The sequence below is a fragment of the Asterias rubens genome, chromosome 16, assembly GCF_902459465.1.
Source record: "Asterias rubens chromosome 16, eAstRub1.3, whole genome shotgun sequence".
NCBI classification, from domain to species: Eukaryota; Metazoa; Echinodermata; class Asteroidea; order Forcipulatida; family Asteriidae; genus Asterias; species Asterias rubens.
This window is the reverse complement of record NC_047077.1, coordinates 3,322,136-3,336,385: the sequence shown is the minus strand read 5'-3', so window position 1 is coordinate 3,336,385 and position 14,250 is coordinate 3,322,136. Positions and strand designations below refer to the sequence as shown.

General features: G+C 39.5%; 2 protein-coding genes across 2 annotated transcripts; both read right to left on the bottom strand.

Annotated features, from left to right (window-relative positions):
* Positions 1-4,179: 4,179 nt before the first annotated feature.
* LOC117300613 lies at positions 4,180-6,703 on the bottom strand. The gene has a single exon (XM_033784281.1). The coding sequence runs from the start codon at positions 5,365-5,367 to the stop codon at positions 4,315-4,317; it is 1,053 nt and encodes a 350-aa protein (XP_033640172.1). The 5' UTR covers positions 5,368-6,703; the 3' UTR covers positions 4,180-4,314.
* Positions 6,704-7,808: 1,105 nt separating this feature from the next.
* On the bottom strand, positions 7,809-13,895 carry LOC117300612 (phosducin-like protein 3). Its single transcript, XM_033784280.1, has 6 exons — positions 13,798-13,895; positions 12,693-12,822; positions 11,737-11,818; positions 11,114-11,257; positions 9,887-10,095; positions 7,809-9,261 (listed from the first exon to the last, which is right to left on the bottom strand). Exons 1-6 carry the CDS (start codon positions 13,801-13,803, stop codon positions 9,128-9,130), a joined length of 705 nt encoding a protein of 234 aa, XP_033640171.1. The 5' UTR covers positions 13,804-13,895; the 3' UTR covers positions 7,809-9,127.
* Positions 13,896-14,250: the final 355 nt, after the last annotated feature.

Genomic DNA, 14,250 nt, shown 5'->3' with positions numbered 1-14,250 from the left:
GATCAGTTTAGGTTACAAATAAATTATTTGATAACGAAGTTTGACAAGTGTTTTGTTTGTTGCTGCATGTAAACACCCGGTTCATCACACAACCCTGCCACACCCCAGCTTGAAAACGCAATCACAAGTGTTGTGTAAAGAACCTGTTTACTTATCGTAAAGAGAAGGGGTTTGCCCTGGGCCCAATTTCATAAAGCTGTTAATTTTTTTAAAAGCAGAAAATAGGCCTAATGCTTAACAAATTTCTAAGCAAAACACGATTGGGGCACCAGCCACAACAATGTAAAATTTATGGAATGTTTGCTGCATGGTACTCTGTTTAAGCTTAGCAGTATTTTCCTGTGCTAAGCAGGTGTTGTGCTAGCCCATCTTGTTGAGCTATTAATGGCTCCGCTTTTAGTTTTAACATCGGTCACGCGACAGTGATGTGACCGATGTTTAAAGCGGAGCCATTAACAGCTCAACAAGGTGGGCTAGTGTTGTGCTTTCAAGTTTCAGGCTTTTGTAACTGGGCTGTGGTGTTCCTGGTTTGATTGTCTGCATAATGCGCCACGGTGCTTTGTAAAGTAAAGGAATTGTGGGCATGCACAGTTCAAATAGGCCAAACGCAAGTCAAGTTTTCTGACCAACCCAACCGCCTCCTGAAGTAATCATTTATAAAATAACTAATCATGGTTAAAATTTACATCATTATATTGTAAAGAAAACTCACTTTGTGCATATCCATCACTCAGCAGCTCGCTAGGTCAGCGAACATGGTGAAAGAAAGACCCAGTTCTATCACACGGCTTTTCTCCAGCGCGACGTTACACTGGAAGTTTCATGCCCAGTGTTAACACTTTTGTGGCTTTCAACTTCGGTTTACACATATCCTTTGAACGTTTCTATGCGCTGTCTGTTTACTGTGGCATCTCTGTTTTCTTTTCTGGTTCCCTCATAAGCTTTAGTACTGGTAAAATTTGAAATTTCAGACAAAACATCAGAAGAAAAAAACATCGGCGTTCGTCGTCCTCTTTTTGTCACACTCGACACAACCTCGCACACACGGGACCTTTGCTCATTATATAAAACAACAGTAATTCTTCTGTTGCTCTGAGTACGAGGAAACATGGCACGGACGATTATTTTGCGAACCTTTCCCGCTTAAAATATAAAAGTATTATCGGACGTGTGAGGGCAGCATTCAACTTTTTTCTTGCATATCAGATTGTTGTGTGGAATTGTTTTACTTATAAATTTCTCAACAACTATAGCGAAGCAGTAATGTATATTTTAGGGCAATCTTGCTGATCATTATAATAGTAAACCATGATGTGTTTCTGTCTTACCAGAAAATACAGAATCCTTTTAAGTAGGCGACGGGTGTGGGGGGGGGGGGGGGGCTGGAAAGCACAACATTTTTGCCCATTGTTTTCAGCTATAAGCGTTTTGGGGTTAGGCCCCTACTATTTCAGGTAGTGTTTCTTGGCCCGATCAGGAAATTAGCATGTTAAGAATTATTTAAGTAATGCAAAACTCGATACGCCTTTAAAGGTAGTGGACACTATTGGTAAAGTTACTCAAAATAATTATTGGTTTTAAACCTTTCTTGGTGACGAGTAATGGGGAGAGGTTGGCAGTATAAAACATTGTGAGAAACGGCTCCCTCTGAATTGCCATAGTTTTCGGGAAAGAAGTAATTTTCCACGAATTTGATTTCGAGACCTCAGATTTAGAACTTGAGGTCTCGAAATCAACCATCTAAACGCACACAATTTCGTGTGACAAGGGTTATTTTTCTTTCATTATTATCTCGCAACTTCGATGACCGATTGAGCTCAAATTTTCACAGGTTTGTTATTTTATGCATATGTTGAGATACACCAACTGTGGAGGCTAGTCTTTGACAATTACCAATGGTGTCCACTGCCTTTAAATCTATTAAGAGGCGTAACAAATCGTGTATAGTTTGAACCCCTTCTGAAAACAAATTTTAAAAAATGCCGCCGGATATGGGGCGGCAGACACGCACGCTACATGCACAACAGGAAAATTGCAATGTTGCGTTTCTTCCTATATACATGTACAGAACTTGGTGATTATGCCTAATTGTGGAAGTTTACAACATCGTAGAAACACTTGGAGGGGGGGGGTAGGGCACTATGTGGCTTGCTTTATTTGTGTTTTAATTAAATAGCTTGAGCTCCATCAGTTAGGCCCACTAGAAATATAGTTTGGAACACTGGTCAGCAATGTATAGGACAACATAGTTTGGGTTTTGTTCTTTCAGCTGAATTACATAATAGACATTTGGAATGTGGAGTACAATAGGGGCCATGGCTCTGCTCGGTCAGAGTTTAATGAGTTCTAGTTATGCAAGTTTATTCTTATGGAAGCAGGGTTGTATACAAATAGTAAGGAGATGGTATTTAGGTTATGGGGCTTTAATTAGTTCAGCCAGTTCACCGTGAGGCAGCATTGAGGCAAGACGTATTTTTCCCACTATGTCGGCGCAGAAGTTTGTGATTGCAATGTGTGCAATATAGGGCCAGTTTAGACTGAGGAATCTGTGTGTTTTGCCTGTGTGGAAATAATGCTGTGTGCGACACCACGCTCATGGTTATGGTTATGTAAAACCAGGCAGAGTGAAGGGCGACATAGCTACATTGTGGAGAAAAGCTGTAAGTAGAAACCGTTTCTTGAATGTTTCAAAGATGCTACAGTATTTGATTGCATGACAATTTAGGATTGGACTTTGAAGAGGAGTTCCTGACAATTAGCTTTGTATGTTGAAGCGAATCATGACAACTGAGTGTCGTATTTTATTTGAAGAGAAGTTTCAATATTGTATTGTTTGGAGAAAAGTTCATGACAATTTGATACAGTGCAGATTTGGAAAGAGATGTACTGTACATGTATAATATGCTTTGCGCAAGTCTATTCTTTATTTCCAATTTCCACGAAAACACTCTTGACCCGAAACGAAATCAAGAAAAAAGTGAGCCCTCTGTCTGTCGGGTTATCAAGTAACGTTATTTTACGTTACGTTACGTTACGTTACGTTACGTTACGTTACGTTACGAGTATGATATAGCGGCGTCTTGCTTGGACCAAGACTAGGTCACGCTATGCATGGATTCTACGTCAGTTTGACTTTTCCTAGGTCATTTTAACACAGATTATGTTGGCCATACTGACCCAGAATTGGGTCAGACTATACATTGGGACCCAGATTAATTCATAACAGGAAGTTTTTAGATGGCACGTCCGCCCCCCCCCCACCCAAACAAAAATGTTATGAATAAATACAAACAAAACGAAAACAACCCCTTATAAAATGAACACAAACACATTTACAGCAACAAATACGGAGGATATTTAAATTTATTTCGTCATCCTTAAAAACAAACTGCTTGCTTTTGCCCAATGTGAAAGATACATGTACATGTCTATTTATTTGTTTTAACTTTTTTGACAGACAGTTTTGTTGGTGCATTGTTTAAAATGGAAGTTTTTTTTAAAATAATGGTTAGGCTGTTGTATACTGCATGTACTTATGAGCATTGAGGAAATGATTATTTGCATAATTTGTTTTAATCAGTATTCAAGTTACAGTGAAATTACTTTTTAGCTTAGTAATTATTGAGAACATGTAGTAAATTAGTCGACGGTTCTTTTCGAGTGATACTGTACTAGGAGTACATTTCGCCTTATCCCTCATAGCAAACCAGTGGTTTTTTAATTGCGTAATTGCTAAGTTTTCACTTTAAAACGTCTAAAAGAAAATTGGCTGCTACAAGTTTAACTTTAAACTGCTGATCTCTTTTCATATACTCTACAAATAGGACTACTTATTTTATTTGATAGATTTGAGGCAATAATAAGCTTGAATCATCAGCTATTGCACGAAAACTATCTGCTGTTTTGTAACGAAACCGCCAAACGAGTCATTGTCGATATCCCGACATTCTCAGGCCACCCACCAGCCATGCACAAAAAAATTTGCATTGTTTGTTGTAAATATTGTGTAGGCATATTATCCCAACGTTTATCGTTTTGAAACCATTTCGTCCTTTGAAATTCGTTCAGGGAAACAGAATCACAAATGGGCATATAATTCGGCGAAAGTCGGTCTATCTGCAACTTATAGGTAGATACCCCCCCCCCTGAAAAAAAAAATACGAAAAAAACGAAAAAAAAACAAAAACGCGCGAAAACGATAATATCAAAATAAAAAACAACACAGATTTTGGAATTCAATTAGTTTCACTTGACTATTGCATTGCCTACTTCATCACTACATTTAAAGCAAAATGAGTCCCGCGTTGTTTCTTTCTAAAATAATATTTTGTTTCTCTTGTCCTCTTCTTCCACTCGTTTGTTCACGTGACCATAAATATCTGGAGTGACTTTTAACGTGTACTTCATGTCCATTAGACCCGGGTAAGGTTTCCCGGCGGCTGCTCCATGTCGCTGAATACTCGGATACTCACTGTTCTTCATTCTATGCGATGCCGTAATCAATAGCAGTCGGTCGAAGAACTCAACTTGCTCCCCTTGGTATTTGAACATCCCTTCTGTGAGTTCCCGGAGACCAGTCTGAACTTGATAGTTACTTATGATCTCCATCTGAGGCGGGAACCGCTCCTGGAGCATTGCTAGCCATTTAACCTTTGGCATGATAATGGGTACGGTCTCCACCTCCCATTTGGCGTCCACTTTGGCATCCTGAAGGCTCCGGATTATCTTGATGTACGGTTCGTCTGTCGAGTCCTCCTCGGCAAAACGCCGTGTGGCTTCACTGAAGACCGGCAAGGTGCTCATGGGTCCTGGTCGGTGAATAATCAACATCTTGCCAGTCTCACTCAATGTTCTCATAATGTGCGAGAAGGTCTCGGCGAGGTTGGTGAAGTGCTCCACGGAGTCCTTCAAGATGATTTTATCAAAAGGCGCTTCCTTGTGGTCCTTGATCAGATCGTCTGCAAGTTGACGGAAGTACTCTTCCGCTCCGACATGACATACTTTGAAGGGTAGCATCCTCTGATTGGGTGTCTGCTGGTAATGAATAAGCCCCGGGAAAATGTTGACCATCGGCTGCAAAAGACAAAACTTCTCCCTGATTTTCTCTGCAAGGCTGCCTTTATTGGCACCAACGTATGCCAGGCGATTGTCGGTGTCCAGCTCAAGATGTTTGTGAATGAGTTTGTAAAGGCTCTCCTCGTAGACCTGACCGAAGCTGTAAATATCATCTTCCGGAGAGTCAGTATTGTCTGAACGTGGTGAGCTGAGTTGGAGCTTGTCCTGCCAGTGCTCACTGATGACCGCGAAGGGCTGGGGATGTTTCGGCAGACAGAGTGGAACCGAAAGCCTCAAGTCATTAGTAGCCATTTTCAGCTTAGTTCTGCGTAATTAGTTAGAAAGTTAATTGAAGTACAAACTGGGCCAGCAGTTTTTTCTTACAGATCCAATACGACTGAGTTAATAACTTCAAATTTCAACTTGAATTTATAGTCTGAAAACAAACCAGTTTTAATTTGAAGCAAACTCGTCGATGCCCGTATCGTTCAGAAATCTACATGTGTTATCAACAGTGATTGTGGATAATTTAATAATTCACAGACCGCCTATTTGAATTATGCATATTTTTGTTCTCGAATGATTGCATTTATCTCACTATAATGCCCATTAGAGTTTCGTGTATAGTGATGGTTCATAGTCCACACATGAAATACACCAGCGCCGAACAAAGTCACAACACACAATTAATAACATTCGCCTATAACCTTTGCCGTTTGATTACTACATGAATCACTCAGTGTTACTCGTTAATAGTGTTTATTCTATTGTGTCTGGAGCAACTGTGCCGCCGGGAATAACACTCGTGTTGCCCGGGGATGTTTCCGTTACTCACGCTGAAACCAGGAAGTGTTTCTATGAGCACAAGCTACTGCAAGCTCGTTGTTTAGTCTCCATGTGTCAGTAGTTGTGTGACTGACAATAAAGCCTGGCTTTTCCAGTGAATAACGAGACCATTAGTTGGTGAACACAATGTTCCAGCGAGCAGATTTCCAAACGAATCATTTAAAATAATTATGCTGTTTAAAGGCCACAGCTTGATTATTATTGTTCCGTGAAATTGTCACTTTCCCAAGAAGTTAAATCCGATGAGGCTGGTAGACTTTCATGCAGTCTCGTAACAAAATTTGCAGCGAAATGTTTATGTTCCCGGCGTAGCCTCCACTCAAAAACGGCACGTAGTAGCCAAGGACCATGTAACTTTCACCTTCATTTTATAAAGTTGATGACATCCAGCTATAGGGCTCATTTATAAATCGTCTGAGAAAATGACACGGGCAACCACTGTTCTTACACTGCGAATCACGGGTCGCCAAACACACAGGCAATCGGTTGATGATATACATCTAAATCAGCAATTTATGATGTTGTATTAAAGTCCAATTGTGAACGCGTTCACTTGTTGCTGTAGGCACCTGTTGCCCTGTTGCAAACACTTTTCATAGACTTTACAAGTAGATTTCAATACAGCACCAAACTAATGCTGTCAAATCTTGATACCGACAAAACTCCGTGGGGCAGTTTACACACAGGGCTTGGGGTACATTGTGTTGACTCACGTATGAATGGATTGTAGTACAGCTAGATAATGGTAGGACGCCGTTGCTATGGAAGCGAAGTCCGCGGTTGTTCACACGGTCGGTCGTCACGGTTCGGTGACCCAACTATTGGGCAAAAGAGGGCGCTATGGCAGTTTAGATGATGCTGCCAGATGAAAGGTAGTCTTAAAATCAAGTCGGTAATTACGGTTAAGGGCGGTGTAGTTACGGGGACAGTACACACATCCTCGATCCCAGTATGTGTGTGAGCCAGTCGCATTTACCAGCCATGCGCTACCTACGACCGTTGCATGTATTTATTATCGCACTGTGACTGTTGCATGCACGGCAGAATGTGTGTATGTAATGGGCAGTGCTAACGAATTGTCATCAAGTCTAGATGAACGGATGAGGTTGAGACTTTGGGCTGATGAGCCAATCCGAATCGCGCATTGCTTCACCTTGCTGTTTTGGCAGCAAACACTAAATACAAATGTTGAAATGCTATTATTTTTATCTCAAACAATATATCTTTGTTATAAACAAGGGGTGTAATTTATAAAAATGCAAACTCCTGAAAACCAGTAGTGGTCTTCTTGCCTCCTAACTTGGTGTGGTGTTTGTGAGTGTTCATGGAGTGTGGATTTGATTCACAGCCAAGATATATTCAGCAAGGCACTTAACCATAATTGCTTCTTTCAACCCAGATGTACAACATGATAACCTGAAAGGTGAACGGGCAGATAGAAAGTATTTTGTTAACATGTTGGATTTACTAATTTGGGGGGGGGGGGGGTGCTGTATGCTCCCCACAGTGTATGTTGCACTTACCCATAATAGCTTCCCTTAACCCAGATGTATAACATGATAACCTACTAGGACTGACAGACAGTACATGTATTATTGTGTTAGATTAACCAACTGGGGGGGGGGGGTGCTGTGTGCTCCCCACGTTGTACGTTGCACTTAACCATAAAGGCTTCTCTTAACCCAGGTGTACAACATGATAACCTGATAGGGCAGATAGACAGTACATGTATTATTGTGTTGGATTAACCAATTGGGGGGGGGGGGGGGGGGTGATGTTGTATGCTCCCCAGAAAACAGTAGTAGATAGTAATAAGGTGTATTAGCCCCATATACAGTGTCAGTAATACAGTAATACATATATTACAGGAAAAGTTGGGAAAAAAATGTACACCGTAAATCATTGTGTTAATCATTTTCTATCTGATGCCATCTAGGCACTATTTTTTATTACTAAAAAAAGAAAATTACAAATGCAGCTGTTGATACCAATATACTCTTCCCATGAAACATGTAACTTGCACATCACGCGCACACATCCACACATACTGGTTTGAAAAATGAGAGAACATTGTGCCTTTTTACATGGGGTGATGGTTGTGTAACGCATGTTTGTGCGTCTTCGTAGTTCACAACTTTAATGAGTTTGCCAACCAAGTGTTTGTAGGCATGCGTGAGTGTAATTAGCATATTTGTTGGTATATATTGTAGCTTACCTAAATAGCTGCCTTGTTAACAAGGAAATCAAATCAAAATGAGCTCTATTTGAATAATACATATCTAAAAAAGTAATAAATAAAATCTATGATAAGAATTTATTTCAAGTAGATTGGGCAAATGCATTGATCTTGAGGTGATGATATCATCTCTACAATATCAGTCAATCCATGGTTCGCAAATCTCCAAGATGTTTCAAACTCAACTATTCCAACTCAATAGACATTTATCATGGTGCAGCCATCTTGAAATTCTCCCATTTATATCAATGTTACCAAACCGAGGCTGGAAGAACAAAATAATCTGGTTCCTATTTGCAAAATGATTATTAGCACTCATTATTGTTATACGATACGGGAACATGACCAAGATGGAGGGAGCATGATAAAGATCTATACCCATCCAATCTCCTCCTTCTGGGTCAGAAATCTTCTCAAAGAGAAAAAGGAAGGCATGACTTACTGAAAAGCAATCACTCTACTGATCTGACTTTTCCAATTGAGTAATTCCATCGATATAGACCTTCATCATGGCTACAGGCATTACTCACTAGCCTATTACTCACTGCAAAGCTATCACTCTACCTGTCTGACATTTTCCAATTGAGTAATACCGTCATCATCGAAGCTTCAGCCATTGTACACCTCTTCTATTTACAGCAATTGAAAAACTGACACAGGATGGAATATTGAGTGGCCCTATTTTTGTACAGTAATTAGGGTTACAGTATGAATGTCTTTGTATGCTTTCCTTTGTTTTTTTATGTCCGGCAACACAATCTTGAAAGAATGTCAGTCATTTGATCAGGAACAATAAATAGCGTGTAGTCGACTCAAGTGGACATATTGGATGGTAAATTTACAGGCCTTATTTTGGTATAACAATAGACTGTGATCGCATGAAGGTCTTGACAGAATGCTACTCATTTGATCAGGATAGTAATTGCCATGTAATTGCCCCAACCTGACATTTTGGAACCTATCCCTTTGAAGTTGTTTCTTGTTACTTAGTTAGTAGTCATCATCTGAATCGTCATCACGATCTCGACCGGCGGCAAAGCTGAGCGTTGATCTTGTCTTTGGCTGGGGCTTCTCTTCAAGGGTTGATAGTACAGCACCCATTTCAGATAACTTCCATTCTAACTCTGTGGAGAAATAATAATAATACTGTAGTAATAAAATTAATAACCAAAGTCTTATATAGCGCACTTACTACCAACAAGGTACTCGAGGCGCTTAGTACAATACATTTGTACAGAAAGATTATTGAAGTTATGAGTTTTGAGACCCAGTTATGTAGCACCTTATAAGGGTTTACAAGGTGCTACGGCGCATTCAGCAGCCACAGCCAGGAACACCAGGGCAAATCCCTCTTAACGATAATTGTTACTGGATTGACTACTGACCAGCAACGTACATGCGCAGTGACACACACACTTAAACAACTCGTTTGGTAGCCTAGTCAACCATAGGTACTACTGCAACACTACATTGCCTTCTGCCTTTTCGCTATAATGTCATCGGTTCCCTTCTGCGCTTTACATGTGTGAGCATGAAACAGGCTATCGGTATGGTCCCAAAGCTGGTTCCAAATGGTTGACCACAGTAGTTAACCAATAGTTGCCAGCTTGGGTTCCAGTCAAAATAGTAAACTTTTAGTAAACCAAGGTGCACACCCAAAATTGCTCATACCGTCTTTAAAGTCCCCCATTGTGAGAAGCTGACAATACAGGAATCTGAGTCACAAGAGTAAAATACTTGACGGCTCACCTTCTATTGTTAAATTCATCCCGCCAAAGTCAACCGGCCCAACAATTTGTGATTTGAGCTCCCCCTCAAAGTACACAAAGATTGTGGGAAGATTCTTGTCTGGGTAGTTGGGTATACATGTCGTGGAGACACTTTTTAAACATTTCGTGGCAGGAAACTTAGCAGCTAGTTGTGTGAGGTACTGGTTGATGAGAGAACACAGGGGGATACTGTTGGAGATAAAGGCATCAGTTTTAAATGGGAGTTTGTAACAAAGAATTAAGTCATTACTAACAAAATAAATACGATTCAAAGCAAGCACAGTTCAGTTACATGGCTCAATTGCAATACAAATTTGATTTTATGATTTAAAATAGAAACTTGATTTATTGATTATCAAAAATTATTCACAAGCTCATTTTGAAGCAAAATTCTGGAACCTTTTTGAATAGTGATGCTAATTTATGCGCTTACAGCAAATAGAACCATTACAATGCACCATAAGCGCCAAGTTCTGTAGTAATTGGTGCTATGTTGGGCCCTTATTGGGTGTTCGGTTTGTGAACTAGAACAACTACCTAAACCCTCTCCTATCTTAACTGTTCTAAGTTGTTGTTCACCTCTCATGTCCAAGGACAAGTAACATTTCTCCAGGTTTTGATTAATTATAAATAAGTAAATAGGATCAGTTAAAAAGTATTTATTTTTTATTACACAACAGCACAATTAGCACCAATAACAAATAAATCGGAAATGAGAAGGTTCAGTTTTAGATGTGGGAGGAAAACACCAATGGGGAAAACCCACACAATCAGGTAGGGACTTTAAACTCGATCTACATGCAAGGCTTTGGTCTGAGGTGGGATTTGAACCATTGTCCGGTCTGAGGTGGGATCCAACCGGGGTCCACAGAGGTGAAAGGCAGGGGAAGAAACCACTGAGCCAGCCTGGGCCCAATTTCATAGAGCTGCTAAGCACAAAAATTTGCTTAGCATGAAATTTCTTCCTTGATAAAAACATGATTACCAACCAAATTGTCAGTTGCTGTATATTGCTTGTTACTGGTAATCAGCTGTCGTTTGCTTATTTATCCTGAAAATCACGTGAAAATTTGTATGGTAATCCTGTTTTTATCGAGGCAAAAATGTCATGCTAAGCAAATTTTTGTGCTTAGCAGCTCTATGAAACTGGGCCCTGATCAACTTCTACTTGGTCGGAAACCAATGCTGTTCCATTCCTTTTACTTACCCCTGCTTGAATAAATGAAGTACAACCCAAACTCCTTCTCCTGCCTGATTTACTTCTCGGACGTAATCTTGAGCTGAAATTTCCTTCACTTCACCGTATTTTTCTTTTCTTTGAAGTCTCTGTATTTCAGCCATTCTTTGCTGTCTGGGAGTTCAAATCGAGAAACAATTTACAACCACGGAAGAGCCATTTTGTTTGTCTAGTATACAGATCAGTGTAACTTAAAGGCAAAGTTTACCGTTGTTGTTTTAAGCGTTAGATTGCAATAAATCTAAATAAATGTAGATGTATACAATCAAACTAACATGTGAAAATTTTATTTCAGAAGGTGGTTGCGTTTTTGAGATACGGCCAAATATCTGGATCAAAAAATTATGACCACGCAGAAGTTTGAAGCATAAAAACAGATATCTTTTTACATAACCACACTACTGCAGAAGTGAAATGTTTTCTCAAAATGCTTTATACTATCCAAAGCTGCTGTACAGGCTTCTACCCAAAAGTTTTTATTGTCATTTATTTTAAGAATGATTATCAAACGTATTTCTTTCCTTTAAGTTAATAGATATTTCATAATTCTGGATCTTCCTTTTTGAGTAGGATCTTGGCATGTAGTTGCTCACCTGTATTGTAGAAGAACTTCTTCATCTTCATCATCTTCCAGTTCGTCCAACTCACCCATCGTCATGTCTTCCATTGCTTTCCCTGTGGACACAGTGCACATCAATACTTTAATATCAATGTATACACGTATACAAATTCTTGTGGTCAAACCAGCCCCTTCCATCCAACCCCTTTGTCTCCTTTATAACTATTGTCCACCTCTTGCATTTTCTGTGTGCTTTTTGCCTCTCTGAAACTTCAACATGTGACTTTTTTGGTATCTTTCATGGTAATATTGCCAATAAATCAGCATTATGTAAAAAAAAAAATAATAATAATAAAAAAAAAAGTTCACAGATTTACAAATAACTTACAGGGTTTACAGAAGGTAATGGTGAAAGACTTCTCTTGAAATATTTTCCCATGAAATGCTTTACTTTTTGAGAAAACATGAACACAATATCAATTCTCCATATCGAGAATTACAGATTTATTTTAAGCACATGTCATGACACAGCGAAACATGCGGAAACAAGGGTATTACCGTTATTTTCTCCCGACTCCGATGACCAATTGAGCCTAAATTTTCACAGGTTTGTTATTTTATATATTAGTTGTGATACACGAAGTGTGGGCCTTGGACAATACTGTTTACCGAAAGTGTCCAATGGCTTTAACTACAAAGTTAATCTCTAAAGAAAGTCTGCTTCAGTGAGAGACTTTTGAGATGCTGGCGTAAGCAGACATAATGGTCAATTTTTTGCGGCTCTGAGCGAGCGCGCACATCCTTAGTATTGCGCATGTAGGTCTGAGCATGTGCACTACTGACGAGAACTGTGAAAAAGGACCATTCAAAAGTCTGGATTTATCCTTTGACCCTGGTGATAAGCTACCAATGTCACTACTCAGGGCAGTGCCCCTCGCCACGCCTCACGCCAGCAACAAGCTAACCACACCCATGACCACACCCCCTTACCTTCCGTCTTCTCCTTGACTGCTTGTTCCATCATTCCCAAGATGTCATCTTCAGTCACCTCAGCCTCTTTGGGCGGAATGATGCCCTTCGCCCTCAGGATATCATTCCATTCTGTATCTTCATTTGGGTTCTGGGAAATGATCATACAAGATTGTGTCAATAAATTTCATTGCATTTACATGTTAATGTAGTGAATAAGATAAGATAAGATATTATTATCCCACTTTATTATCCCACACTAGGGAAATTAAAACTGGCCATGATTCATACAGTACAGACAAAAACGCTTAAAATTATTTAACAACAAACAGATAGATACAAAGAATGGTAGTGGTACACCAATTTATAAAGTTCAAATCAAACAAACATCCTTTTTTACATGTTATTATTCATGTTGGACTTTACATCCCTTTTAAAAATATTTCTCTGGAGAAACTGGCAGCTGAAACGCTTTTTTGACCTTTTAAAAAAAAAAAAAAATTCACATTTCAAGCCCAAAGGAAGTAAAATTGGAGTGCAGCGCAAGGAATATAGCCAGCAGCAGCATTGTCAAGACAACCATAGACCCACAACTGTACTTTTTCTTCTTCAAAATACAAGCAGACAGACACTGGACAGCGCCCCAGCCCAGCATGCCCTGGCGCAGTTACTAACTCACTGACTGAGTCATCTGGCTTGGTCTAACTCCAAGCATGGAGGTAGAATTAGAAAGACCCAGTCGAAGTCCAAGTTGAAGTTAAGTTGAATTGAAGTTCATCAAACATGATGATGGCTCACTCAATCAAGTCAAACTTCATTCAACATAACAAAGTAAATTGAATGGTTTTGTTATTTAGTGTGTGTGGCGATAGTAATTTCCCACTCATCATTACGTCATTGAACGTGTTTTAAATATACACCCAAATAAGGAAGTAAATCGAGATTTGTGTTTGTTCATTCATGTCAGACATTCACAACTTTGTATAGACTTTGTAAACACATTCGCGACACACACAGGTTTAAAAAGTGCTACACGGGGATTTTTTTAATTCAGAAAATGTTAACGTTGATTCATGCTTCTATTGGTCTTAAACATCAATTACAAGTGAACAAAAAACAAACAAACCTGCATGATTATGGTTGTCTTTTTAGCGTAGATCACACACCTCGGTCCGCGTAACACATGAGATTTTTTTTATTCTAGAAGAACTGTCTGGTGCCTGTACTGTAGTATAGGCATAGGCTCAGTATTGTTATTTATATAATTTCGCTACCTGTCTATTTCTCGGAAGAAGTTGTTTTCTGGAAATAGCGCCCTCTGTTGATGCATGATGGAGGAAGAAAAAGTTGGCGTTAACTTTGTGAGGCGCCAGGGAAAATAACGTTTAATTTTTTTTTGAAAATCATTATGCTTTATTGACCATCTTGGTCAAGGATGCCCATTCATAGACGAAAAATTGTATTTTTTTTAGCATGAGAGTGTGACTAGGCTTAAAGGCGCGCGCATACTTCTTTGTCTTGTTGAGTCGAACGTTCGAACTGTTTCCACCCACTTTTCTAAAGGGCATGTTTTAATCCT